Source organism: Lampetra fluviatilis, chromosome 6 (genome assembly GCF_964198595.1).
Source record: "Lampetra fluviatilis chromosome 6, kcLamFluv1.1, whole genome shotgun sequence".
Taxonomy (NCBI): Eukaryota; Metazoa; Chordata; class Hyperoartia; order Petromyzontiformes; family Petromyzontidae; genus Lampetra; species Lampetra fluviatilis.
In genome coordinates, this window is record NC_136280.1 from 8604481 (window position 1) to 8629894 (window position 25414).

The 25414-nt window shown below is 46.3% G+C and overlaps 1 protein-coding gene across 1 annotated transcript; it reads left to right on the forward strand.

Moving 5' to 3' along the window:
• Positions 1-425: 425 nt before the first annotated feature.
• On the forward strand, positions 426-24699 carry LOC144932912 (glutathione hydrolase 1 proenzyme-like). The gene is given in 13 exon segments (XM_078857309.1): positions 426-474; positions 477-684; positions 1851-1981; positions 3150-3239; positions 4546-4738; positions 8080-8240; positions 11353-11502; positions 12961-13097; positions 14207-14394; positions 15434-15561; positions 16594-16706; positions 19809-19922; positions 24550-24699. Coding segments are annotated over 13 exon segments (1812 nt in total).
• The last annotated feature ends 715 nt before the right edge of the window (positions 24700-25414 follow it).

Genomic DNA, 25414 nt, shown 5'->3' on the forward strand with positions numbered 1-25414 from the left:
ATACGTAGCCAACTGAGGTGCACAGGGAAGGACAACAAACTAAACACAACAAAGTTGCGCCTTTTGGCTTCATCTGGTCCAACGCCATGTGAGACTAGGCTCTAAGGAAAGCTGTCTTGGGTGTGGACCAATCAACTTCAAGGACAGTGCATACATTATCAGAGTTATGTTTTTTGTTTGCATTGTGACTGCAGGTATTGTGGTCTATGCAAACATGACTCCTTGTAAAAAAAAAGGTGTCAGTTTTGTTGCCAGATAAAAGGGTAAAAAACCAATTATCGCAACAAAGTTGTTATTGGCAGTTGTCAAAATAGAAATGGTACTCAACGTGTTCAGGGCTTCATCATCATCATCACCATTAATCACCTTCATGACATTTCAAGCTTTACTTTCTCTATTCCGCTGCCGCTCGCTTGCTTTGCCAAATGACTGAACGAGTGCGTGGCTCCAACGGTGCCCCTGCACAGCACGCTGAGCCCTGAAGATGCAAAAGCTGAGTGTGGTGGTGCAGGCCCTGGCCGTGGTTCTCATCGCCATCACGCTCGTCTGCGGTCTCTATTTCGCACTCACGGGGGACCGGCGCCCTGGCCACGTCGTGGTTCCCGCAACCTCCCCGGGTCCCAGCAACCGATTCCTCAACGCGGTTGTGACCACGGACTCCGAGCTGTGCTCTGACATCGGAAGGTGCGAGTGCTCAGTCTGCGCGCTGCTCTCGACTGCACTCGATGATTTTCCAATTGCGTGGTTGGCGACAAGTAAGGTGATCGAAAGCGTTCCTTAACGAACGCTTGCAGTGTGATGTGTACCAACTTGTGTTAAGAATGGAGCCCCCCTGTCAAGTCTACCCCCTCCCCTCCCCATTAAAATCTAAATATGTTCTTTGGTTCTTTCGGTAAAGTCACGTATAAAGATAAAATTATAAATGAAATTAAATACCAGCAAATTAAATACTAGTATGCTAGTATTTAATTTAATTTATTATTTTATCTTTATACGTGACTTTACCGAAAGAACCAAAGAATAATTCCTGCAGTCACGAAAGCTCCAAATTAAATCTAAATATGTTGTTTAACTAGGTGAGACCACGAGTCCCATTTGCAAGAGCGACCTGGCCAGCTCACCAACGTGACAAAAACAAATGACACAAAGTACAGCAATGAAAAAAACAGAAATCAGGATAAAAACAAACAACTTTCCCACGAGTAAAACATTGCACGAACAATATTCGGTGTTAAATGATACATCTCACGTAGTGTAAGTCAGCTCAGGAAGATTATGTTGTGATACATCAGAGTTAATTAGCAATTAGCCCGGCACCTGAGCCCTTCCGGCCCATTAGCCCCGACGCAGTGGCACCACCTGCACACTCGGTAGCTAAACTAATCTGTAAACTAAACTATTTTTTTTATTTCGATTTAAAGCTTTCGTGACTGCAGGGATTCATCTTCTTGCTTCTTTCGGTAAAGTCACGTAGAAGGAAAATAATCAATTATTTTATTATATTTTTTTTATATTACCCGGTAAGGCCCACTGAGCTATGTAGCTCTTTTTCAGAAGCGACCTGGCCGAAAATGATAGCTCAATGAAGCGGCTTATCACGTGCAAATTTATAGCAGCCAAAATACTCTAACGCATGTTTCTAAATGTGGAGGGAAAACCCGGAGGGGCTGGAGAAAAATCCACGTGACCACGGGTAGAACACATTCCAAATATACAGGCGTCAGGGTCGGGACCGAACCCACAGACCATCATGTTTACCAGGCGAGGTAGTTAACGTCTCGCGGCACCCCACTCGTCATATAGAAGCAGCAGCAGCAATTGTTCGTTCGCCGATATTCTGTGGTGAGCAGGGACGTGCTCAAGGAGGGTGGCAGTGCAGTGGACGCGGCCATATCAGCCTTGCTGTGTGTGGGCCTCACCTGTGCCCACAGCACGGGTATAGGCGGTGGACTCTTCCTGACCATCTACAACGACAGCACCGGTACTCGGCAGAGCTACGTCAGAAAGCCAAGCGAGTAGTTTTGCCAAATGCGAGTTGCAAGGCAGGATACCAGAGAGTGCACAACAGAGTAGCGTTTAGAGAAATTGGCAGGGCAAAGAGCGCGAGAGAGTGGGGATAGCACGCCAATGAACGTTCATCCATGGCGATGCTTACATAACTACTGTGGTCACGTGCTCAGTAGTGAGATGGTGCAAGTGCAGTGCCAGATAACACTGGTCAACACACTTTTTCTGGCATAAGGTATTCCAACGGTTTTAAGGTAATTTTGGGGTGCTGATTCCAAATCTGGCATCCATTTTTGTCTATTACATCAGGTTTTTGAGATATCAAATATTGCATTTTCAATAAAAACTGCAGAAGAAAAATATTAAATAAATGTGGATATCTACATAAAATTATATTATAAACACACTATCCTAAAAATACAGCACCATATTTTAACACTAAAGCAGTCACTGACTCGCAACAACTTGCAATCATAAGTGACAGAGTTAATTTCGGGTAAAATCAATGAAAATGGGGTATGCCGATAGCATACAAATGAGATGTGATAGAGCAAATCTGAGATCAGATTTGGAATCAGCACCCTGAAATTAGTCTAGAACAGCTGCAAAAGTCCAGGCCAGATAAAAATTTGTTTTTTTTGTTGACAAGTGTAATCCTCGTAGCAAAATTTGCGCCAAGGGCCCCGCACATTCAAGGGCCCCGCGCAAAATGCTTTCAAGCTATCGATTCCGGTTCCGTGATTGTGCACTTGCTCTATTACTGTAGTACTATACTGCCTTCAACTTTTATGAACGACTGGGTGTTTAAGGTTAGCGATTTGTCGTATTATCTGGCTGTATAGAAAATGAAAAAAATACAATTACTTTACTATGCAAGTAAAAAAAATTGTGGTTTAATATTTATGTTTTTTTTATATTTAGGGCCCCTTTATAACATATGCTACAGGCCCCGCACTAGCTTAATCCGGCACTGTGCAAGTGTATGTATTTTTAAGACTAAGATTAAATGTCTTTTTTGGGAGACCTGATACTGAGATAATTGCCCAAAACAATGCAAAATACGACAATGGTAAAAATGTTGCGAACTAATGTATTTAAAGCAAGTGACACAAGATGTGTGAGTGCGTCTTGTGCTCCATCAGGTAAAGTTGAGGCCATCAATGCCAGGGAGGTTGCTCCGCTGAACGCTACTCAAGACATGTTTGGAGATGATGCCGGCTCATCGCGCATCGGTAAATCTATGCAGAGATGTGAATTCTCACTGTTTGTTTCTTATATATTGGAGTGCCAGGAACTGTTTTACAAGTGTGTGGTGGCACAAGCCTGTGATTGATAACTTCGAAGGAAAGGGTTGGTGGATCAAGCAGATTTTTTAGCCTTCTAAAACTAGTAGTAGATTTTTACCCTTTTAAACTGGTACAAAACTGACACCTTTATTCAAGGCATCATGTTTGCAATAACCACAACACAAGTAGTCAAAAAAGCAAACAAAAAGAACAAACTCTGATAATGATAATAATATGCACTGTCCTTGAAGTTGAGATCTCATAGCCTTCTAAAACTAGTTGGAGATGGCAACACAAGTAAATGGGTTTGTGTACCATGTCTCTGGACTTTCGAGTGTTAGCCCCGCACAAAAAAGCTATTAATAGTTAACGAGAAATAATGTTGTGACTCACTGAATGTTTTAACGTGAAGGCCAGTTTTTATTATTATTCTCGTATTCTTTGGATCTTTCGGTAGATAGGTTCAAAGAAAATAACAAAAAAGAACTACGATGTTTCGATCGCAACACAAGCGGTCGTCGTCAGGAAAAGGGGGTTAGCTTCTAAAGGCAAACTGTTTATAAAGGTTTGAAATGGCGTAACCCAAAAGTTGTTCTTTTCGGCTTTCCAATTTCACATTAACTGGTAACATTTCTCACGCTTACACAGCCACCTTCGCACGCCGACCTAGAGGTTGCGGCTCTGCAATCTCCCATTAACATCCTAATCTCTCACATTAACATCCTAATTTCTCACATTAACATGCTAATCTTTCACATTCACATACCCATCTCAGCACGCTCGCAGTGGAGGCTGCTCACCGATCTTACATTAACATGCTAATTGTTACCTGGCAGCCCTTTAATTGGTGGAAAACTTACCACCGTTGCAGTTGCCGCCCACCACTTACATCAACATTCGCATGCCTCGCCCATGCTGCTGACACTTGGGCTACGCCCATTTCAAACCTTTAGAAACAGTTTGCCTTTAGAGGCTAACCCCCTTTTTCTGATGATGACCGCTTATGTTGCAATCGAAACGTCTTAGTTTTTGTTATTTTCTTTGAACCAATTTACGTGACTTCACCGAAAGACCCAAAGAATATGAATTCCCACATTCACGAAAGCTTTAAGTCATTATTAATCTCTTTTCATGCTCCAGTTTCCTCCCATGCACAACATACTCATGCAAAACATTCTGGCGTCGTTGCATGCGCATGTGCATACATGCGTTGCGTGCGTGCGTGCGTGCATGGGTGGGTGCTTGCGTGCAGGCGGGCTGGCTATAGCCGTGCCCGGTGAAATCCGGGGTTATGCCCTAGCCCACAGACGCCACGGCCGCCTGCCTTGGGCGCGCCTCTTCCAGCCCAGCATCGCGCTGGCGCGGAACGGCTTCCGAATGTCCGGCCCACTCGCAAGCGCTATCGTGGAGCACCGGCAAGCCATCGAAGCCAGCCCCTCCTTGCGGTAACACGATGATTACAGGATCCTGTTACAAAGTTGGGTTTAAGCTGTGGCCAGAATAGATGTCAATGCTGAACAGTAGACTCTAATGAATGAATCCAGAAACAGAAGCTGTGCGTGTGTAAAGAGGACGAGCGGTGTCAGGGTACCATGAAGCACGGTGCTGGGAGGATTTTAGTGACATTGGCGATCCAGGTCACTCTTGTAAATAAGACTGACCCATGGGAACCTCATTTGCCAGTAAAAATATGATAATTGGTTTTTTACCCTTCTATCTGGCAACAAAACTGACACCTTTTTACAAGGAGTCATGTTTGCATAGACCGCAATACCTGCAGTCATAATACAAACAAAAGACATAACTCTGATAATGTGCACTGTCCTTGAAGTTGATTGGTCCACACCCAAGTGCGCCTTTTGGCGTCATCTGGTCCAACCCATGTGAGACTAGGCTCTAAGGAAAGCTGTCTCGGGTGTGGACCAATCAACTTCAAGGACAGTGCATACATTATCAGAGTTATGTCTTTTGTTTGTATTGTGACTGCAGGTATTGCGGTCTATGCAAACATGACTCCTTGTAAAAAGGTGTCAGTTTTGTTGCCAGATAGAAGGGTAAAAAACAATTATCAAGACTGACCCAGTCTTGAGTTCTGCCTTGGTTTCTGACAATGGTCGACCACCAACCGAATCAAGACCGGGCATGGCCGATGCGGCCACCTGATGCGCAAATGGCGCATCAAATATTCGGCGGCCTACGAGTGAGGCCCCGAATCCAAAACCATCCACCACGTCGTAAACACTCCACTGCTGCTACTGTCTTCACTGCTTTAAAGGAGGAATGGATAAGATCCATGGCGCTTTTGAAAAGTCGATTGAGTGGATAACAAAACTAAAATTACATCTTTAACCCGCTGCTATTAATCCACACGAAAGAAGACGACTTGGGCTCAACAAAGTGAACTTGAAACTTGACGAGGAGAAGGCTCAAGATGGACGTGGCAAAACAGCGCATCAGCCGGGTGAGCGACATCAAAGAATGTGTGCAATAAGGAGCGGCAATAAATTGGGGAAGATGGCATGCGCAGAAGAGAAACCGGAACTTGGAGGCTGCACTGATGCATTGAGGATAAGAAAGAGGAAGGGAAGTTGCGCTCAATATTAAATGAGCAGATTAAGGTCAAGTTTTTGCTCAACAAAATGGATGTTGGAGAGAGACAGCGTGCACACACAGCAGAGTGAGAACTCAAGGGGTGGGCGAGAGTAGGTAGGTTGCGGTGCTTTTGGAAACTGAATTGCGTTGGGAAAAGCAGCACACCCTGTACACGAAAACGATTCCGACGGGTGCAGATTTCCAGCTGTGACTTCATGGATCAGAAACAGGGATACTGATAGAGAAAATTAAACAAAAGTTGTATTTTTTTACGAAGAAGCATGGGTCCTCCGGGTTTTCCCTCTACATTTAGAATTAACATCATGCGTTTAGAGTATTTGGCTGCTATAAATCTCCACATGATGAGCCACTTTGTTGAGCTATCATTTGTGGCCAGGTCGCTTCTGAAAAAGAGCTATACAGCTCAGTGGGCGTTACCTGGTTAAAGAAAAAAATGTGTTTAACCTTGCCGCTAGAGTCACCTATCATCCACTAGAGGTCACGGTGACCCTGCTGAAATTTCTGTATTTTAGAATTCTTGTATTTCATCCAGCCCCCTCCAACTATGGCCAAGCTGCCGAAACCACTTATAGGCGAAGCGAATCAACTGAGCTAAAGCAGATGTGCACAGTAGTTTTCAATGCTGTGGGAGCTCACCGAAATGGCCGCTGCTGGAGTTAAATATTGCAACGACATATTTTTTTACAAGACTATGAGAATGTATAGAGGTGGCAAATTTGTGCGGCAGGCAAGTATAAAATTAACATGACTTCATCAGGAGGGTGCTTTAATAATAATAATAGTTCAATTTATAACGCGCGCAGATTTGCAGGCGTAGTGGCCGCAACTCAGAGGCGCGGAGCCAAGCTCAGAGTCGCTCGAAAGCATGGTTCTAGAGGTGAGTTTTTAAGTGTCTCTTGAAGGAGGCGATTGAGGTGATGCTGCAAATGTGCAGAGGGATATCGTTCCAGACTGTTGGGGCTGCCACCGAGAAGCGGCGCATAGACATGCCCCCTCTAGCCCCCCCCACCACCTTAGCCCCTGACGTTACAGAATGTACATTCACCAGCACGTCCCATCTCTCAGTGCATCACTTCTCCCCCGGGAATTGATCAAATAAGTGCCACTTTGTGGGTGAGTCAACAGTGGCTTTCCTTTGGAAGGACTCATACATGTCTGGGGAATGTGGAATTTGCATCACTTGTGCAAGTCTGTAAACAGGAGCCTACATCAGTTTACAATGCGCAAGTGTTGTCATCACATCTACGCCTCTATATAAGGAACGAAACAAGTGGACTTCTCCACAAATGTGGCTGTCACCTGATTGGAAATGTTGTGGCTTGGCTCTCCAACGCACCGGTGGTGCTGTACTAGTATGCTACACTATACACCTACTATACACTACACTATACACTACTATACACTACATTATACACTACACTATACACTACACTATACACTACTATACACTACACTACACACTACACTATACACTACACTATACACTACTATACACTACACTATACACTACTATACACTACATTATACACTACACTATAAACTACACACTAGTGCTGTATTAGTGACGAATTGGCACGTACTGTTTACGTGACAACCCTTACTAGTTGGCTGTGTCGGGTGGTGGCGGGTTTTAACGACACATTTATATATTTACGCAATCTAACCCAAAAAAAACCTATATTATGGAGGAGCCTACATGCCCATTTGAGTAAGAAGTCACTTTTACTGTTGACACATTCGAAAACCACTGGAGCTATGCACTTTGAAATCTTTATTGAATTTTTTATTTCTTTAGAACTGCTTTTTGTGTTGTTTGTTGTCCTTCCCCTGCAACTCTCATTAGCGCAGTTGGCTACATACGATGCGAAAGAAGTTCAACATACATACATACATCTCAAACCCAGCGCACAGCCACAACCCGGCGGTGTTTGACGTAAGATGAAAAAAACGCCAGAGTTAATGCTGCGGGTTTTCATATGTACACACCAGCGGTCTGTAATTATCTGCAAAGTGCATTGTGTTGCACCATTGCACTCAGCGTCAAACGTAATCCTTTTTTAACAAGCCCCGCTCTTTCATCTCCGGCTTAATGTGGCACCTAGGAAGAATCCCACTTTGAGTTCATTCCACGTTCTTGCAGTGCATTTATTTGCGTCGTCGTTCTGACCCGCAGCGATGTGTTCTGTGACGACCACGGGGAAATCCTGCAAGTCAACAGCACGGTGAGAGACGAGAGGCTGGCGGAGACGCTGCAGGTGATTGCGGCAGAGGGACCGGACGCCTTTTACGACGGATCACTTTCCGAAAGCATTGTCGATGACATCCAAGCGGAAGGTGACCGCTCACACCAAGTATCGTGTGCACTTGAACAAATATACGCGGTATTAGCTTATCTTCCCCCCCCAACCACCCCCATATTATATTCTACTTGTGCTATTGGTGTCATGTCATAAGGGGCCGTCCATAAATGATGTCACGCGATTTTGGACGATTTTTGACCCCCCCCCCCTCGTTACACGGCGTCACAAAAAGTCAGACCCCCCCCTCTCAAATATGACGTCACAAAGCTCTGCCCCCTCCCCCCAAAACCATATTTTTATTTTGAAAATAAAACATGCTACAAATCGCTTTAAACTATCGTCATTGTAGTGCATATTTCATGTGGCGCTGCACTCTGATGTTATAGGAAAAAACATGTATCAAAAAGTCTATTTAATTAAGTAGAACGTGTTGTCTACATTTATTTAAAGTTGCGCAATTTGATGTGACGTCACATTTCTCAACCCCCCCCCCCAGCTCGCCTCGTCACACATCGTCACAAATATCTGACCCCCTCCTAGGTGCGTGACGTCATTTATGGACGGCCCCTAAGAGGCAGGGTCAATTGGGAATGCTCGCAGGAAGGAGTGACTGTACAACTATTTTTAAGATCCCTTCAAGTGGCCTCTTCCCTCGGGATGGTGCACTTTCTCAGACCTCGCTACAGGGAATTTAGCCAAATGAATAGAAAATTATTATTTAATTTAAACATATATTTAGTCGCCTGTATATTTGGAGTTTGCATGTTCTCCCCATGGTCCGGTTTTCCCAGTCAGACAAGTATTTGGCTGCTATACATTTGGACGTGATCAGCCACTTTGTTCAGCTATCATTTGTGGCCACATTGCTTCTGAAAAAGAGCCTTATAGCTCAGTGGGCCTTACCTGGTAAAATAAAAAAATAGTTTATAGTGTATAACACTATTTACCAGCTTGCATGCAAACACAGTCTATACAGTTTCTCCCATAATAATAATACCGCATTAGCGATAATAATTGACAGAGTTTTATCAAAATCCACTTCTGGACGAAGGCAACCCCATACCGTCTCGGTCATAGGGGCTGTATGACCATGCTTCACCACGCTGGTTAGCGTGTGTTGGTGAAGATGCTCACCGCAGCCGGGAATCAAACTCAGGTCGCCTGGTTCACAGGGCAGCGCGTTAACCATTGTACCCGCCGCTCCACTCCACCAATAAAACACCGCAGAAATACGTCTAAGAACATCTGGAGTTTGCATGCCGTACATATTATTCTCGAATGGATGATGAAGCTACCACATGCTCCTGCGGTTAAATCCCGTGAGCCAAACTGGCACGAGGAATAACTTTTTTTCTTTGGATGAATGTTCCCATTAAAATTAAAATAAAATTGGGAATTATAATGCAAAACTGTGTGGCTGCCAGACCCCACCACAATTGTCAACACGTTGGTCCTTTCAGGCAGCGCCGGATTAACGCGCGGCAAGATTACGGGGGGGCACCCCAGGGACTCAGATTTTGAGGGGCCCCTCAAAATGTGTTTATATATATACTTGTGTGCGTGTGTGTGTGATCTGTATCATGGGGAGCGGTGGTGTAGCGGTTAGCGCACTGCGCTACGAACCTGGTGACCCGGGATCGATTCCCGCTCACGGGCAACACCGGTGACGATTATCTGAACTGGTCCTGGGCCTGCCCTAGGTCGACTCAGCCTCAAATGAGTATGCAGGGTTGTGTGTAAAACATTGCCATTAGGGAGACAAAGGCGGCCGGGCGTGGTGTTGGCCACCCACCCCCTCATGTGCTGTGCTGGCCTTTATACGTGCTCGCTAACAGCACTTGCCCCTAAAGTCTGTTAAGCTTATACGGGGAATCTTTGTCTTTTTAAATCCTTTATATTAAGTTCGCTTGCTTGCTTGCTTGCGTGCTTGCTTGCTTGCTTACGACCGTGCAAATCTTTCGGTCGTTTTTTAACCCACTTCCCGTGATCCAATCGAGCTGACATTTTCCACACAGACTCGTTGTGCGAGACAATTAATGTTCGTGAAACTTTTTAGGCAAAAAAAAAATATTTTACATATATTCAAATAGAACTCATTCATGGCTTTGGCTGAACGTCACAGTGTAAGAGCCCAGAGCGTAACCCCTCCACAGGCCGTGGCGGAGTAGCGCAGTTGGTAGCGCCCTCGCTTTTCATGCCAAAGGTCGCGGGATCGATCCCCGCGTCCTCCACAGGCGAATATATTTTTAAATCCTTTATATTAAGTTCGCTTGCTTGCTTAGGACCGTGCAAATCTTTCGCTCGTTTTTAAACACTGTTTAGGGAAAACAAATTAAATATTTAATTACCAATTGCTTAATGGTGGCAGACAATCATCTGGCCCATAGGTGGCAGCCATCTCAAGCCAGAGGACAAGAGGACTCTAGCCGCCACGCATATAAAGGATTTATAGTGAAAAACTTTGTTTTTACGGGTTTACTTGTTTATATTCATTTAAATGGTTCAAATGCATAATTTGGCACTTTGATCGATCCTATGGGTAGTTTGTTAATTAAATCTAGGACATAACCGTACGTATTGCCACCATTTGTGTCCTGATATTTAACATAGTTTTGTTTAATTTGAACGTTTGATTTCAGTTTTACGATCACCGTGTATACTGTTTGACGTTTAAAAACTACAACTGAAATAACCAATGCGAATAACAATCAAGTGCCTGACATTGGGCATCGGTCGCGTTAAAACGGCAAAGGGAAGTTTTTTTTTTTTAACGAAAGCTTTAAATCGTGGTTTAGCCATGTTTGTTTGTTGTAGTACAGAGTTAGACTGATGGCCTTAATCTAAGTTGTCTTGTGGTTGTTGTTGGTTGTTTGACTTGCATCCCACTGGGATTTTTGCACACAGCGTTGGTGTACGGTGTTTTTTCTGCAATATTTTACTGTCTTTTCTTGGATTTTCTGTTTGCACTTAGACACATATTCACTTTAAGATGTTTTTTGTTCATGTTTTTGTTTTTTGTTTGTTGCGGTTGCACCCGATTCAAGAGCCGAATGGCTCACAGGGCTATACCTAATCAATGAACTTGAACTTGAACGAAAAGGGACCTCCAGAACGATAGCAAAAACTTGACCTGGCCTCGCTTGCAGGTGGCATTATCGCGCTGGAGGACCTGCGGGCCTACGAGCCGGAGCTGGTGGAGGTGCCCTTGCTGGTGGAGCTGGGACGCTACCGGGTGTACACGCCGCCCCCGCCAGCCAGCGGAGCTGTGCTCAGCCTCATCCTCAACATCCTCGAAGGTGATTTTTATTTTATTTGTATTTTACTTTTATTCATTTTTATTTTTTACCTACGTGACTTTACCGAAAAAACCTAAGAATATGAATCCTCGAAGGTGCCTCATTTTGAAACGTTGCTCCCATCGCGCTATTGGCGTCGCGTCGTTGTATGTGTAGAGGAGTAATGTGAGTCACCGTGACGGGGGCGAACAGAAGGAGGTGCGAAGCGAGTTGACAGTCAAGGATGAGGTCATGTCACCGGTGGTGTAAGAGGGGTACCTTCGGGAACAAAGGCGGGTCCGAGCTCGGGGGAGGAGCCGCCTAAGGAGTACTTAAGGGGGACCCCGTGACACAGACTTGGTCGTTGTGGGGCAGCCAGAGCAAGGATCGGCTGCAAGGTGTCTCTCTTTTCTCGTCGCGGAGCGGTGTTGGCTGAACCCCCGCTCCGGGCAGACGAGTGGGAGAGCCAAGGGGATGGCCGAGGGTAGGGTACCAAGTCTTCAGTACGGGTCGGCTAGGAGAGGGTTTCTCTCTCCTCGTCGCGGAAGCGGTGTTGGCTGAACCCCCGCTCCGGCCAGACGAGTGAGAGAGCCCCAATGGGTAGCTGAGGGCAGGACCCAGATAGCATTCAGTTTGCGGGGTAAAGGACCGAGATAGAGAGCACCTACCCCTCGTGTGAGTATAGAGTGCTGAGTGTAACAGTGGTTTAAAAAACGGCAACAGCCCTTATAGTATTCCTCGTCTCCACGTGGTTCTACTGCACAACACGTGTGTGTGTGTATGTTAGGCTTCTTCTGTACCGTACGTAGCCAGCCGTGCGCGTCGGAGGTGCGGGGAAAGGACAACAAACTAAACTCTAAAGGCTGTTCTTAAGAAATGAGTTTTCAATCTAGACGATGATTTAAGAGTGCATAGCTCCCAGTGACTTCCGAATATCGGGAGGAAAGAGCGTTCCAGACGGCCGTGGAAGCGCATCTGAAAGCGCATCATGCAAGAGTCGATTCAGAAGTTTTGCAGAGCAGTGCATCACCCTGTTGTGTGTCAGAGAATGGTCTGCGGATGAGGTTATCACAGAACTACTTCTAATATTCCTTCAAGTAATCTCTTATCCACACTTTCACCAAGCTGGTCGGTGTGGGCTGTTGAAGCAGGATAGTGGCAGGGAGGTGGCAGGTTGGTGGCCTGGCCCTGGAACGGTTCAATGTGGATCCACCACTGCCCCGTCGTGGCAGATCCAAGAGGGGGGCAATGGGGACGATGCCCTCCACCCCCCGCCCCCCCCCCCCCACCACCCGTGAGACCCCAAAAATGACTTGAGAAAATAATTAGTATCCACTGTCAATGTAGGTCACTGGAAAAGCCTTTACATTTCGGGACCAACCCACCTAGGGAGGTGTCCAGATCCACCTCTGCCTCTCCACCGCACACTACAACCACGGCCGCTGAAAGCGGGCGAACCTCGCCGTCGCTGTCTTGCAGGCTTCCACTTCTCCGCCGACAGTGTGTCCACGGCGAAAGAGAAAGCGCTGACCTACCACCGCATCGTCGAGGCCTTCAAGTTCGCGTTCGCAAAGCGGAGCGAGCTGGCCGACCCTCGCTTCGCCGACGTCCGGGACGTGAGTGGCACGGGCCGCGTGGTCGCGAGCCAGCGCGGCGGAACGAGCCAAAGCCAGGTCAACTCTACGCGGGTTTGCAATGGGCGGTTATTGGTTTGTGCCGCGTGTTATCTGTCGCGACGTCCAACGTTGTGCTCCGCGTGCTCCGAGCTTCTTCGCAAACCGAATTTAAATGATGTCACCTCCTGGAGAAGCTCCATGGGGACGTGGAGGGAAACGTCGGGGGATCACGTCCAGGCAGTACGTGCCGGGCGGAGACCTGTACCCGCACAGCTACAAAACCCACAGCAGCGATATTCCCCAACACAGGTGTCATGCCATCAGTCTCATCCTAAGCAGCCGTCGCCTGTCTATGGCATGGCTTAAGCGGTAGCCAACCCGAGGTTGTAACACTTAATGGTGACGTATTTTAATCATCCAATTGGACCGCTTGTACAGTGGTGCATCACGCCATGTCAGAAAGCGGTCCTCATGACAATAATAATAATACACAATTTATAACGCATGGATACATTACATAACTAGTTCTAAAATCCATGAAACCTACACGACGGATTGCTGCACTGTTGAGATGTTTAACTGCTTTGATGTTCCCTTCCTATGTGCCAATATTGGCCGACTCTCAAATTTCCAGGCCCGAACCGAGATCGGCCTTCGCCGAGCTCACATTTACAAGCAAATTTCTCTATTCTACTCGCTCTCTCCTGCTCGCTCCCACATTAACATTAGCTGCCCCGCCCATCTCTAAACCTTTATAAACAGCCTGCCTCAGCGGATTCCCCCTCTTTTTCACCTGAAGACGGTTGCTTGTGTTGCGATCGAAACGTCGTGATCTATTAATTTTTCTACCTACGTGACTTTACCAAAAGAACCAAAGAGTATGTTGAGATGTTCATCATGTCAGTCAAACCGATACGTTTCTCGGAGCTGCAACTTTTAACCGAAAACTAAAATTCTACACGATATAATGTTGTTTGCATTCTTCCAGCTCTATAAAGCGATGACTCTTGTTGACCTCATTAACCCGGGGCTTGGGGTTCCACCCCCGGCGAAGCACGCCGCCGGTAACGAGTCGTGGGGGACGCACGGTCGGCGGTTTCTCCCGGCAGCTGGTGCGGAACCTGACGTCGGAGGATTATGCCCAGGCGCTCCGTTGGAAGATCAGCGGGGACTCGACGCACCCGGCCCGGTTCTACGAGTCGATGTTCTCGCACGCGGAGGACGCGGGAGCCTCTCACGTCTCCGTGGTGGCCAGGGACGGCAGCGCCGTCAGCGCCACCTCCAGCATCAACCTGAGGTGCCGGCAGGCGGAGTGGCCAGCCTCGCCGCTTTGGAATGAATAAGGATCTCGCCGCGGAATTCATTTTGTGGGATTGCTTTTGTCTTGATTAAGCTCAACTCAATCAATATTTATTTTAAAATTAACTAGGAAAAATCTCGCTGAGCCTATGAGCTCTTTTTCAGAGGTGACTTGGCCACCACGTATAACAGCTCGTCGAATTGGCTCATATCCTCACCACTATAAATGTGGGAATTTAAAGTTGTAGCCAAATAATCTCAAAGCATGTTTGTAAATGTGGAGGTAAAAACCAGAGGACCCAGAGAAAATTCCATGCGACCACCATGGGGAGAGATCACGCCAACTCAAAATATACAACAGGCATACGCAGTGTTGGGATCAAACCCGCACCCCCCTGCATATCAGGCGAGGGAGAGATAACATCTCCTCGCTACCGCGGTGCCTGATTGTGCTGTCGGTGTCATGTCATGAAATGAATAATATTGTCGTCACGCCATGTGGTAGAGAAGAGCCTGCAGAAGCGGATATCGTAGATCTACCTCAGAAATCCCTTGAAGTAACTTCTGGTTCACAGCTTCGGGCAAAACTCTTTCCCATCCATCTTGCTAACAACAAAATTGCTCATAACATGGAAATCAGCCAAATCAAGTGCAGAACTAAATTCATTGTGATGGGTTTTTTTGTGCAGTTACTGCTGACCGGCTGCAAACATCAACTTGCCACACTGAAGAACCCGGTTTAATTATGGGTGACTGAAACCCAGATTGGTACCCTCTAAATGCAGGGGGGTTTATTCCTCTGACCCTTTATCCACCTGGCCATTCTTTCTTTTTCTTTCTTTACCTTCTGATTGCTCTCGCATCTTCAAGATCTGCCATCAATTTTCCCCCTGCCTACGTTTGTCCTTTCATCTCGCTCTCACCTGCTGCACACACTCTCTGTTCCAGCAACAAAGGACTTTTTCTCTCTTAAGAAGCGGTGGCATTTAGACACTGTATAAACCCACAGTGCGTAACGTATTCTTGTACTTTGGCAGTTTTGGTTCGTTGGTTCGCTCCAGGACAACCGGTATCATTTTCAACAACGCGATGGACAGTTTCTCATCCCCGTTTACCATCAACACCTCGGGGGTACCGCCATCGCCAGCCAACTACATCCAGCCAGGTGGGAGCAAGGGATGGAATCCACTCCATGGAAGTTGCTGTCAACTACTCTTGACCTTTTGAATTCGTGCAGTAATCTGCGTCGTCCGATTGCTCCCTCGCACGCACGGGGGGTTAAACTCTTACTGAAAATGTTGCTACCGCACAACCATTGATAGTGTATGAATCTAGCTGTCGCCTGCTGAAGCTGGTTGTAATTACCGGAGAAACGTCGTACTCGAATTGTAAATGTTGTGGGTTCACTCTCCAACACACCGGTGTGCTGAACTGCTAACAAATTGGCATGTTTTGTTTACGCGACAAATCTTACTAATTGGCTGTGTCGGGTGGTGGCGGGTTTAACGACACATTTATATTTACCTGATCTAACCCAACAAAACTCTATTATGGATCAATGAGTTTTATTACCTTCTCAAGAGGAAAGTCCTATTCCATGGGTGGGGAACTACTGAGGACCAAATAGGACTTCCTAATATCGACACACACACACACTCATGCCAACGTCACTTCTGTCACTGCAAGAGGCCGTGGCATTGACATAGCGTTGCCAGGTTGAAAAATTCTCACCCCCTCCCGTACCCGATTAGTGTGGCTAGGATGCATGTAGGCCAGATTGAAGTGGAAGGCCTCATGTGACCACGGCACATGCCCTCTACCTACATCAGCGTAACGAGCGTGTGTGTGTGCGTGTGCAACGGAGGGCGGAGGAGCGACGCTCACAACAACGAGCGGAGCGCCGGGTGGCTAAAGCACAGCAAGTTGGTACAGTAGGGGGCACAGGTGGTGCATCAGCCAGTCATCTCGGCCATCTCAGTCAGTCGACCCGTGGCACCTGCTGGGTCTGCCCCGTGACCTCCTGCCAGCGGGCGTTCGACACTTCACGTGGTAGCCTCAAGGTGCACTTGGCCTGGCACAAGCGTCGTGGTGACGTCACCGCCACTTAGTGGCGAATGGCGGTTGTTGTTGTTGCATGGAGATATATTGAAGCGGCATTTCTTGCCCAACTGTCAATGCTCTCAACTCCTCCACCCAGGGAAACGTCCACTGTCCTCCATGTGCCCAGCGGTGGTTATGGACGAGGAGGCGCAGGTGAAGATGGTGGTGGGTGCAGCCGGTGGGATCCGCATTGTCACGAGCGCCGCCCTGGTACGCGGTAGCGCGCTCGGTTACATTCGATACCCGCCGATTCCACCTTCAGACCTCAACATCCACCCGTTCGGAGCAAAATGCTGCCCAGCAACTACACTACACTGGCACAACACCTCACCTTGAGTGAACCCGTTACATACAACGTATAATTATGAATTATGAAAACATGTATAAATCTTCTTGGTTCTTTTGGTAAAGTCACGTGGAAGGGAAATAATAAAATAATAAAAATAAAACATGATAAAATAATACATATAAAACATAATAAAATAATTATCATTATTATTTTATTACGTTAAATTTTTATTATTTTATTATTTCCCTTCTACGTGACTTTACCGAAAGAACCAAGAAGATGAATCCCTGCAGTCACGAAAGCTTTCAATCGAAATTTAATTATTTTATTATGTTTTATTTTTATTATTTTATTATTTCCCTTCTACGTGACTTTACCGAAAGAACCAAGAAGATGAATCCCTGCAGTCACGAAAGCTTTAAATCGAAATGTAACATGTATAAATTCATCGTTTCGTCGCTCGCCACTGATATTAGCCGTGGTCGGGAATCGAGCTCAGCTCGCCAGGTATAAGAACCACTGCACCATCGCTACGCCTCTCGTTTTAAAAGTGTGTTATTGCTCAGTGCTTGAGGGATCATGGTGCTTATTTTGAAAGTACAGTTTCTTGTTACTTGTATACCGAGGCAGCTGTGTTTTATATTAAGAAGAACACAGTACGTTTGTCTTCATGCTGTATAACGACGCATTGATTCATTGGCTAGGGATTCCTACGCTCAGGATATGTGCACTGAATTGCGCGTGCATCACTCGATTATTTACAAAGTCTGCAAGGTGTATGCAAATGATACGCTGATGTTACATCGAGTCTAACGGACCGAGCAAAGCCGAACACCCACCATAGACAAACATCCATCTCGCTGCTCACCATCGACGAAATCAGCCGCAATGCGCCCCACTTTGTCAGACTCAGAAGCTGAGCAGGGTTGCGCCTAGAAAGTGCGTCAACGGGCGACCACTCTGCATAACAGGTGTTATAGGCTGCTGCAGGGCTATGCTGGGCAAAGGTCAGCACAGCAAAAAAACGCTTGTTGTACTGCCTTTCTATGATCCCAGATCGATGCTCCCTGCCTTTATCAACAGACAATGACCAGCGTGGCGAAGTATGATCAAATAACCCCCCCCCCCACCAGCACCTCGTACGGTGCGGGGAGGTCATCATCCATCAGTGGATTGACAAAGGGCTACACATTTGCGTAGTGGAGCTTGTAAGGCCCTAACCCGGAGGAGAGAGCAGCTATCTCTTAGCGTATGCACCCAGGCGTAGCAAGGGATTTCTCAAAAAACACCTGGTTACCAACGGCAATGCGAAGGTGCAAGCTCATTAAAGTAACTCGGAGAGCCGAAAAATGCACGAAAGAAATGTCTCCACATGACTACAACACGCTTTTCGAGGCCAGCATGTTTCACTGCGGCATTTATTCCGACAGACCAGACGCATAGCCGTTAAACCCAGTGTTCCACCGTTGACAGATGTTACACCTATCCGATAAAAAATGCTTATTATCCCCGTAGCCCCTACCCACTCTGGCACTTTGTCCCACAATAAAACTGGCAGCTCAGGTGGGTCACTCTACTATCTGCTCCACTACATTTTCCGCACCTCCGATCAGCACGGTTGGCCGCGTACGTTTGCGAAGAAGAAAGTTCAACATACATGCGCCCGTGTGTGGCGAAGCAGAAAGGACATTCTTAAAACTTAAAAAGCTAAAGCATCCCGCCCTCAGGGTGTTACCCATGCGCAAAAGGACCGACGCATGGCGCTACCGACAGACAAACCCGTCGTTCGCGCTTGGTCAGCGGAAGCATCTCACGCACAAAGAAGCAATGACGGGCAAGAGAGCGACTGCACTTGCTCGGTTAGTGATGCTAACTCTGAGGGTGACCGGGGATACATCATGCGAAAAAGAATAACTCACAGTACTCTACTGAAAGAAGAGAGAATTACTGTAAAAGTGTTCTCTTGAAGTGGTGTATTATTGCGCAACTGACCAAAAAAAACGGGTCTTGTGAAATACCGGAAAGACTTACAGCCACCGCAAAAAACGGACATTCCTGAGAAGAATAACACACCATCATCGATGTTGCGCTGGCGTAATGCTTAGCACACTGGACTCCCATCGCAGAGGTCGCCAATTCGATTCGATGAACCCCGGTGCTGCAGTTGAAACGACGGTGCCGATTTCATTAAATCCTGCCGCCAGTGTCCATTTCATCTTCTTGGTTCTTTCGGTAAAGTCACTTAGAATGGAAATAATAAAATAATAAAATAATAAAAATAAAACATAATAAAATAATTATCACGACGTTTCGGCCACAACGCAAGCAGCCGTCCTCAGGTGGAGAACAGGTCTGTCATGCGCGAGAAGAGTTCGATTCCTGCTTACGGCCAACACCAGTGACGATTATCCGAACCGGTCTTGGGCCTCCGCTAGGCCGACTCAGCCTCAAATGAGTACCTGGTGTGCTGTGTAGTAAACATCGCCACTAGGGAGATAAAGGCGGCCGGGCGTGGTGTTGGCCACCTATTCCCTCGTGTGCCGTGCCGGCCTTCATTGGTGCTCGCTAACAGCACTTTCCCTAACGGTCTGTTCAGGCTATACGGGGGATCTTTGTTTTTGACCGCCGGCTAGAGATTGATCCTGTATATACAAAGTGCACTCATTCTTAGATGGTGGAGCAGAGGGACCTGCCAGTGGGCATATGACAGGCGTAGACTATTTACAATACAGAAGTGGCGCGTATAATAGGAATGACGTGTTGTTTCATTTAATGGGCATTCTCTGTTTGCTGATGGATTAGGGCTTAATTGTTACGCAGGCGATTCGAATTGTCTATCAATTCCAAGCAAAGGGCAAGTTCGTTTAATGCACGGGGAGCTGTTTACTGTGCGCAAGCATGAAGGGAAGTTGGGCACGTAGCGAGTGCATCGCCTGGAGAGTATACGAGAACATAATAATTGCAGTGTGGATGTTTTTCTGAAATATTGGTCGTTAGGTGTGAATGTGACATCTTTCCAACAGGCCATAATTAACACGCTGTGGTTTGGACAAGACATCAAGGCGGCTGTGTCTGCACCACGGTTGCACCATCAACTCCTGCCAAATAAAGTCATCATTGAGGATGGGTTCGATCAGGTATACAGTATACAGAATCTTTATATACAACAAACATAAATCCGCCACTAGCCTTTCATAGCCTGTGGGGGCGAGTGTTGTTAGCGAGCACGATGCACAAGAGGATGGTGTGGTCAATACCGTGCCCGGCTGCCTTTGTCTCACCAGTGCTGATGTTTATACTGGTACTCATATCAGATGGAACTGACCTAAGGTAGGCACAGGACCTGTTCAGATATTCACCATTGATGCTAACCTTGGCCAGGAATCATATTCAGGGCACTGGTGACGCAGTGGTGAGTGCACTAACCATCGTGCCACTACTCCCCAAATACATGCCGTTTAACATGTCGGCTTTTGATTGGCCACAATTCATCCGGCGATTTGCCACAATTTTTCCAAATTTCCTGATGAAGCTGGTTGTAATCACCAGTGAAACGTCGTGTTCAAATTGTAAATGTTGTGGGTTTACTCTCCAACACACCGGTATGCTGAAGCAGTAACTGACTGGCACTTAATGGTAGGTTTTTACCCTTTTAACTGGTACAAAACTGACACCTTTATTCAAGGCATCATGTTTGCAATGACCACAACACAAGTAGTCAATAAAGCAAACAAAAAGAAGCAACTCTGATAAGGATAATAATATGCACTGTCCTTGAAGTTGATTGGCCCACACCCGAGACGGCTTTCTTTAGAGCCTAGTCCCCATTGGTGTAGGGCCAGATGACACCAGAAGACGTACGCCTTACACCAATGGGGACTAGGCTCTAAAGAAAGCCGTCTCGGGTGTGGGCCAATCAACTTCAAGGACAGTGCATATTATTATCCTTATCAGAGTTGCTTCTTTTTGTTTGCTTTATTGACTACTTGTGTTGTGGTCATTGCAAACATGATGCCTTGAATAAAGGTGTCAGTTTTGTACCAGTTAAAAGGGTAAAAACCTACCATTATATTTTGCCACTGGTAAAAGAGATCTCATAGTGTAAATGACTGGCACTTGTTTTCTACGTGACACACCTTATTAATTGGCTGTGTCGGGTGGTGCCGAGTTAACGACGCATTTATATGTCCACAATCTAACCCAAAGAAACCTTTATTATGGACATATATATGCATTCACTCAGCCCGGTTACGATGTTTTTCCTTATTTGCAACTGAAACAAGTTCGAACATCTGTGAAAAATGTGTTGATGACAAAATCAGTCAGAGTTGCCTCTTACTTTGAGCAGAATGAGAATCAATATCTTCCAGAATTCAACAGTGGAAATTATAAACATTTACTTAATTTCCTTGAAGTTGACAGTGCATATCATTATCAGAGTTGTTTCTTTTTGTTTGCATTTTGACTGCTTGTGTTGTGGTTATTGCAAACATGATGCCTTGTATAAAGGTGTCAGTTTTTGTACCAGTCGAAAGGGTAAAAACCTATCGCTATATGGTGCCATATTCTTGGTTCTTTCGGTAAAGTAATGTAGAAGGGAAATAATAAAATAATAAAAATATTAAACAATACAAATTTTCACGACGTTTCGACTGGCAACACAAGCAATCATCATCAGGTGTGAAACCCACAGCAAGAAATGTTTTAAAAAGTGGTGCCAGTTCAAAATGGGCACCAGCATTGTACTGTACTTCATTACAACATCTTGACATCCGTCTCCCTGCATCAGCTTGTCCCTCAGCTGTTTGTGTGTGCACTGCCATGCCACTTCCAACGATTGAGCCGCTCGACATATGAATACGCAGCCAATTGCACCTCCTCATATCTGCGCCTGCACAAAATGACGGTCATTTGTGTACACATCCCATCGCCCACACAGCCTTCTGAGAGTGACTCTTTTTCATTAGCATGTTTGATTCAAGCAAACTCTCGACCCGTTTCAACATTCGTCACCTTATTCTTTGGGTCTTTCGGTAAAGTCACGTAGATAGGTTCAAAGAAATAACAAGAAATAACCAAAAAATTACAAAAAAATACGACGTTTCGATCGCAGCACAAGCGTTCGTCATCAGGACTTTACCGAAAGACCCAAAGAATATGAATTCCTGCGGTCATGAAAGCTTTAAGTCATTCATCACCTTTTCAGCAGTCAGGTTTGCATAAACCAAATACTGGTGAACTGTCAAATGTTTAAAGGCAACTATCCTCTGTTAGATGTGGGTCCTCGTTTCACGGAAACCTACATGATAATACGTAATCATTGGCATCGATAGGTCTCCTTGCCAGCCGCTTCCTCTAGAAACGCTGACTGGAGATTGTCTCCGTCAAGGTTGTATGGAGTCCCACGGCCAGAGCTGGCAATGACAGAGCAACACGTGGCAGAGAGGGGTTATTACTCACACAGCATTTTCCCACAATGTCTCACTTTGGCAGAACACCACATACTCAGCAGACAGGAGAGAAAAGAAAAAGTTTGAGCGTGAATCCATGCTCTGAAAGAATTCCCCGAGCGATGGTGGGTGATGTTAAGGGACACAGCAACCATATTTCAAGTGTGGTGCAGATTTCAAAGTACAAAAAAACACAGAGGGTCTTAAAGGTCCCACATCTGGTGAAAATTATGGAACTGTTCCTTTTGGACCCAACCTCTCACACTGCTCCTCTTCCTCCCCTCTCGCCAACAACACGAGCAATCCCCATGCTCTCAAAAGAAAAAAAAACCCAGCGTAACTTGGCGTAACTTGCTGACCCGCACATACTGGACGTGAGCTTCATAGCTCTTCGGATTCCACCATTCTAAATAAAGATTCTGATTCTTATCATCTGAGTTGGGGGAAGACGCCTGATGTAGATTATTTAAGAAAGCACTTGCCCTCAGCTCGGATCTGAAACACAGTCCACCACAAGGCCAATGATAAAAGTTGTACAATCACAAAACACGTGGCATTCATTTTCCTGGGGCAATTTCTGGGAGCTCAATAAACATGCAGCGCCTGATTATTTCCTATTCTCATTTCTCTGGTTGCAATCCGACACCTAATCGCACATCTCACGACCCGAAAGGGCACGTGTACACTTGCGCGGTTGGTTTGAAGTTTAGCCCGCAAGCCGACAACTCATTCGCACGAACTTGCGTACACCGTACGGCAATTGACACGCAAAAACAGTCAGCTGATGCAGCAATCACCGACTCGCTCCGGTCACTCACGCACTGGGTGGGCCAGTCGCATTTGTATCACTCAATTTAACACGTAGGCTTGTGCGATGAACGTTTTTCGTAATAACGGTCTTCATCACTCTTCTGTCGCTATGCCGCCACACGGTTAGTGTTCCCCTGAACGTCGCTCTTTGATTCCTCCACCCATATTGAGATCTTACCAGATGAGTTCATCTCATCCACACCATTTTGTTGAACCAACCAACACTGCGGGTCAAAACACTTCTCTTCGTGATGTATTATCTGTGCTGTTCTGCTTTGGAATTCCCTCCCATCGTCTCGTATCCCAAGTTCTTATAATATCTGCTCAAGTCAATGAACGTGGTAAATACATCTGAAACATTTATATACAGTACTTTCGTGCAATTTGTACTTCCATGCCATATCTCTATTTAAATTTCTACATTGACTTGCTCAACTTTTCTTTGGCTTACTCTTGTGTCCCCGTATTTCCTTTTGATGTAACCTGCTCGCCTGCCGCTGCTGGACATCTGTGAAGAATAGCTTCATAGCTCATGAAACGCCTCCAGTATAATTCTGAACTCTTATCTATTTAAACCTTGAAGAGTGCTGTTCGTTCCTGGCCGCTTGACATCTTGCGCCTTTGGGCCTGTGTTCAGCAACCGTGATAAAATATAAGTTATCATGAACGCTTGCTCGCGATGCTGTGTACTACAAGAGGCGCTTAGGAGTACGAGGCGCCTACTCAGTTCATCCCCTCCAGCACCAAATCACCAATGCAATCCCGATCAAAAACAGGCCGTGATATGTTGAAACGTACACGAAACTTAAAAGTTATTTTCTGTTCAAATAATCATTGAGGCAGTGTTCATTTGCTGAGCCGGAAGTTTACAATAATCAAAATCCCTCCGGCGGGAGCGAGTCTTTCCATACATAGGGGCAGTAGATTGTGTACTGTGCGGTGAAAATTCACTGTCGTGACCTCGGCTGCTTTTGGGAAATTGTGAATGTCTTATCATTCTTGCAAGATTGTCACTGTTGTCATAAGGTTACTTATTTGAAACGACGGGTGGAGTGGTGGGGTATTGATGCGCGCATTTTCCTACGATGCCGAGATTCCCAGCCACGGCTAACATCAGTGACGAGCAACAGCTGACACGTTCCTGGGTCCTTTGCTGCTTCACCGACCCGCACTGACCAGCGTGGTGAAGTATGGTCAATCAGCCCTCGTGGCCGACGCAGCATGGTGATGCCTTCATCCAGAATTGGCCTGAAACAGCGATCTAACCCCCCCAAAAAACCCTGTATTATGGAAAATATTGGCCCGGAAAGTGTTAAGCTGCAAACTGTTTTATTATTCACGATTTTTTCCCCCCCAGAATTTCCATGTTAGAGCAGGCACAACGCCATTTGTTGCCTTTGAGATGCTAAACAATTTCAGATGTGCTTTAAAAGAAATGTTTACAAAAACCACGTTCTCCAAACAAACGCCGCTTGCGCCGTGCTTTGCGTCTTCGTTACGGCAGGCCGTTGTGGAGGGCCTTCGCTTCAGGAACCACGAAGTTGCCCTCCAGTCTCCTGCCGCCGACTCGGTCGTGCAAGCCATCGTGCGCGTCGGCAGCCACTGGCGCGCCGAGTCCGACCACCGCAAGGGCGGCTGCCCCGCCGGGTACTGAGAGGCGGACTCAGGGCGGCGTTGCTGCGTCTGGGAGGCCTCAGCCAGGTCACGACGTGAGCTGGCGGTCTCCGCCCCCTCCCCCCGCCTCTGCCTCGTCACCCCCACTGCGTTACGGTGGCGAGATGTTATCCACCTCGTCTGGTCTACAGGAGGTCGTGGGTTCGATCGATCTCTCGGCGTGGCAAGTATATTGAATGCATCTTCTTGGTTCTTTCGGTAAAGTCACGTAGAAGGGAAGTAATACAAAAATAAAACATAATAAAATAATATAATATTATAATATAATATTATTAAAATAATTTATTTTATTATGTTTAATTTTTATTATTTTATTACTTCCCTTCTACGTGACTTTACCGAAAGAACCAAGAAGATGAATCCCTGCAGTCACGAAAGCTTTAAATCGAAATATATTGAATGCCTCCACCCTTGTTCAGCCAGTGGTATAAAATGAGGACACCACGGGTTATGCGCGGTGTCTGCATCCACCCCTTACAAGATGTGTGGCTATCGTGGAAGAGTAGGCCAAATATCCTCCCCTTCTTGCCTGCAGTTGCCGTAACTGCCTTGTGCTGCCTCGCCTATCATTGTACGCGTGTCTCGTCTACCATCACGCTCTTTTCAGACTGCCTGCGCACGATAATATTGCTACAGATTAAGGCACACGAGCGGTTATTCCAGTTTCCTGCACGCCGATTAAAATGGTAAAAAAA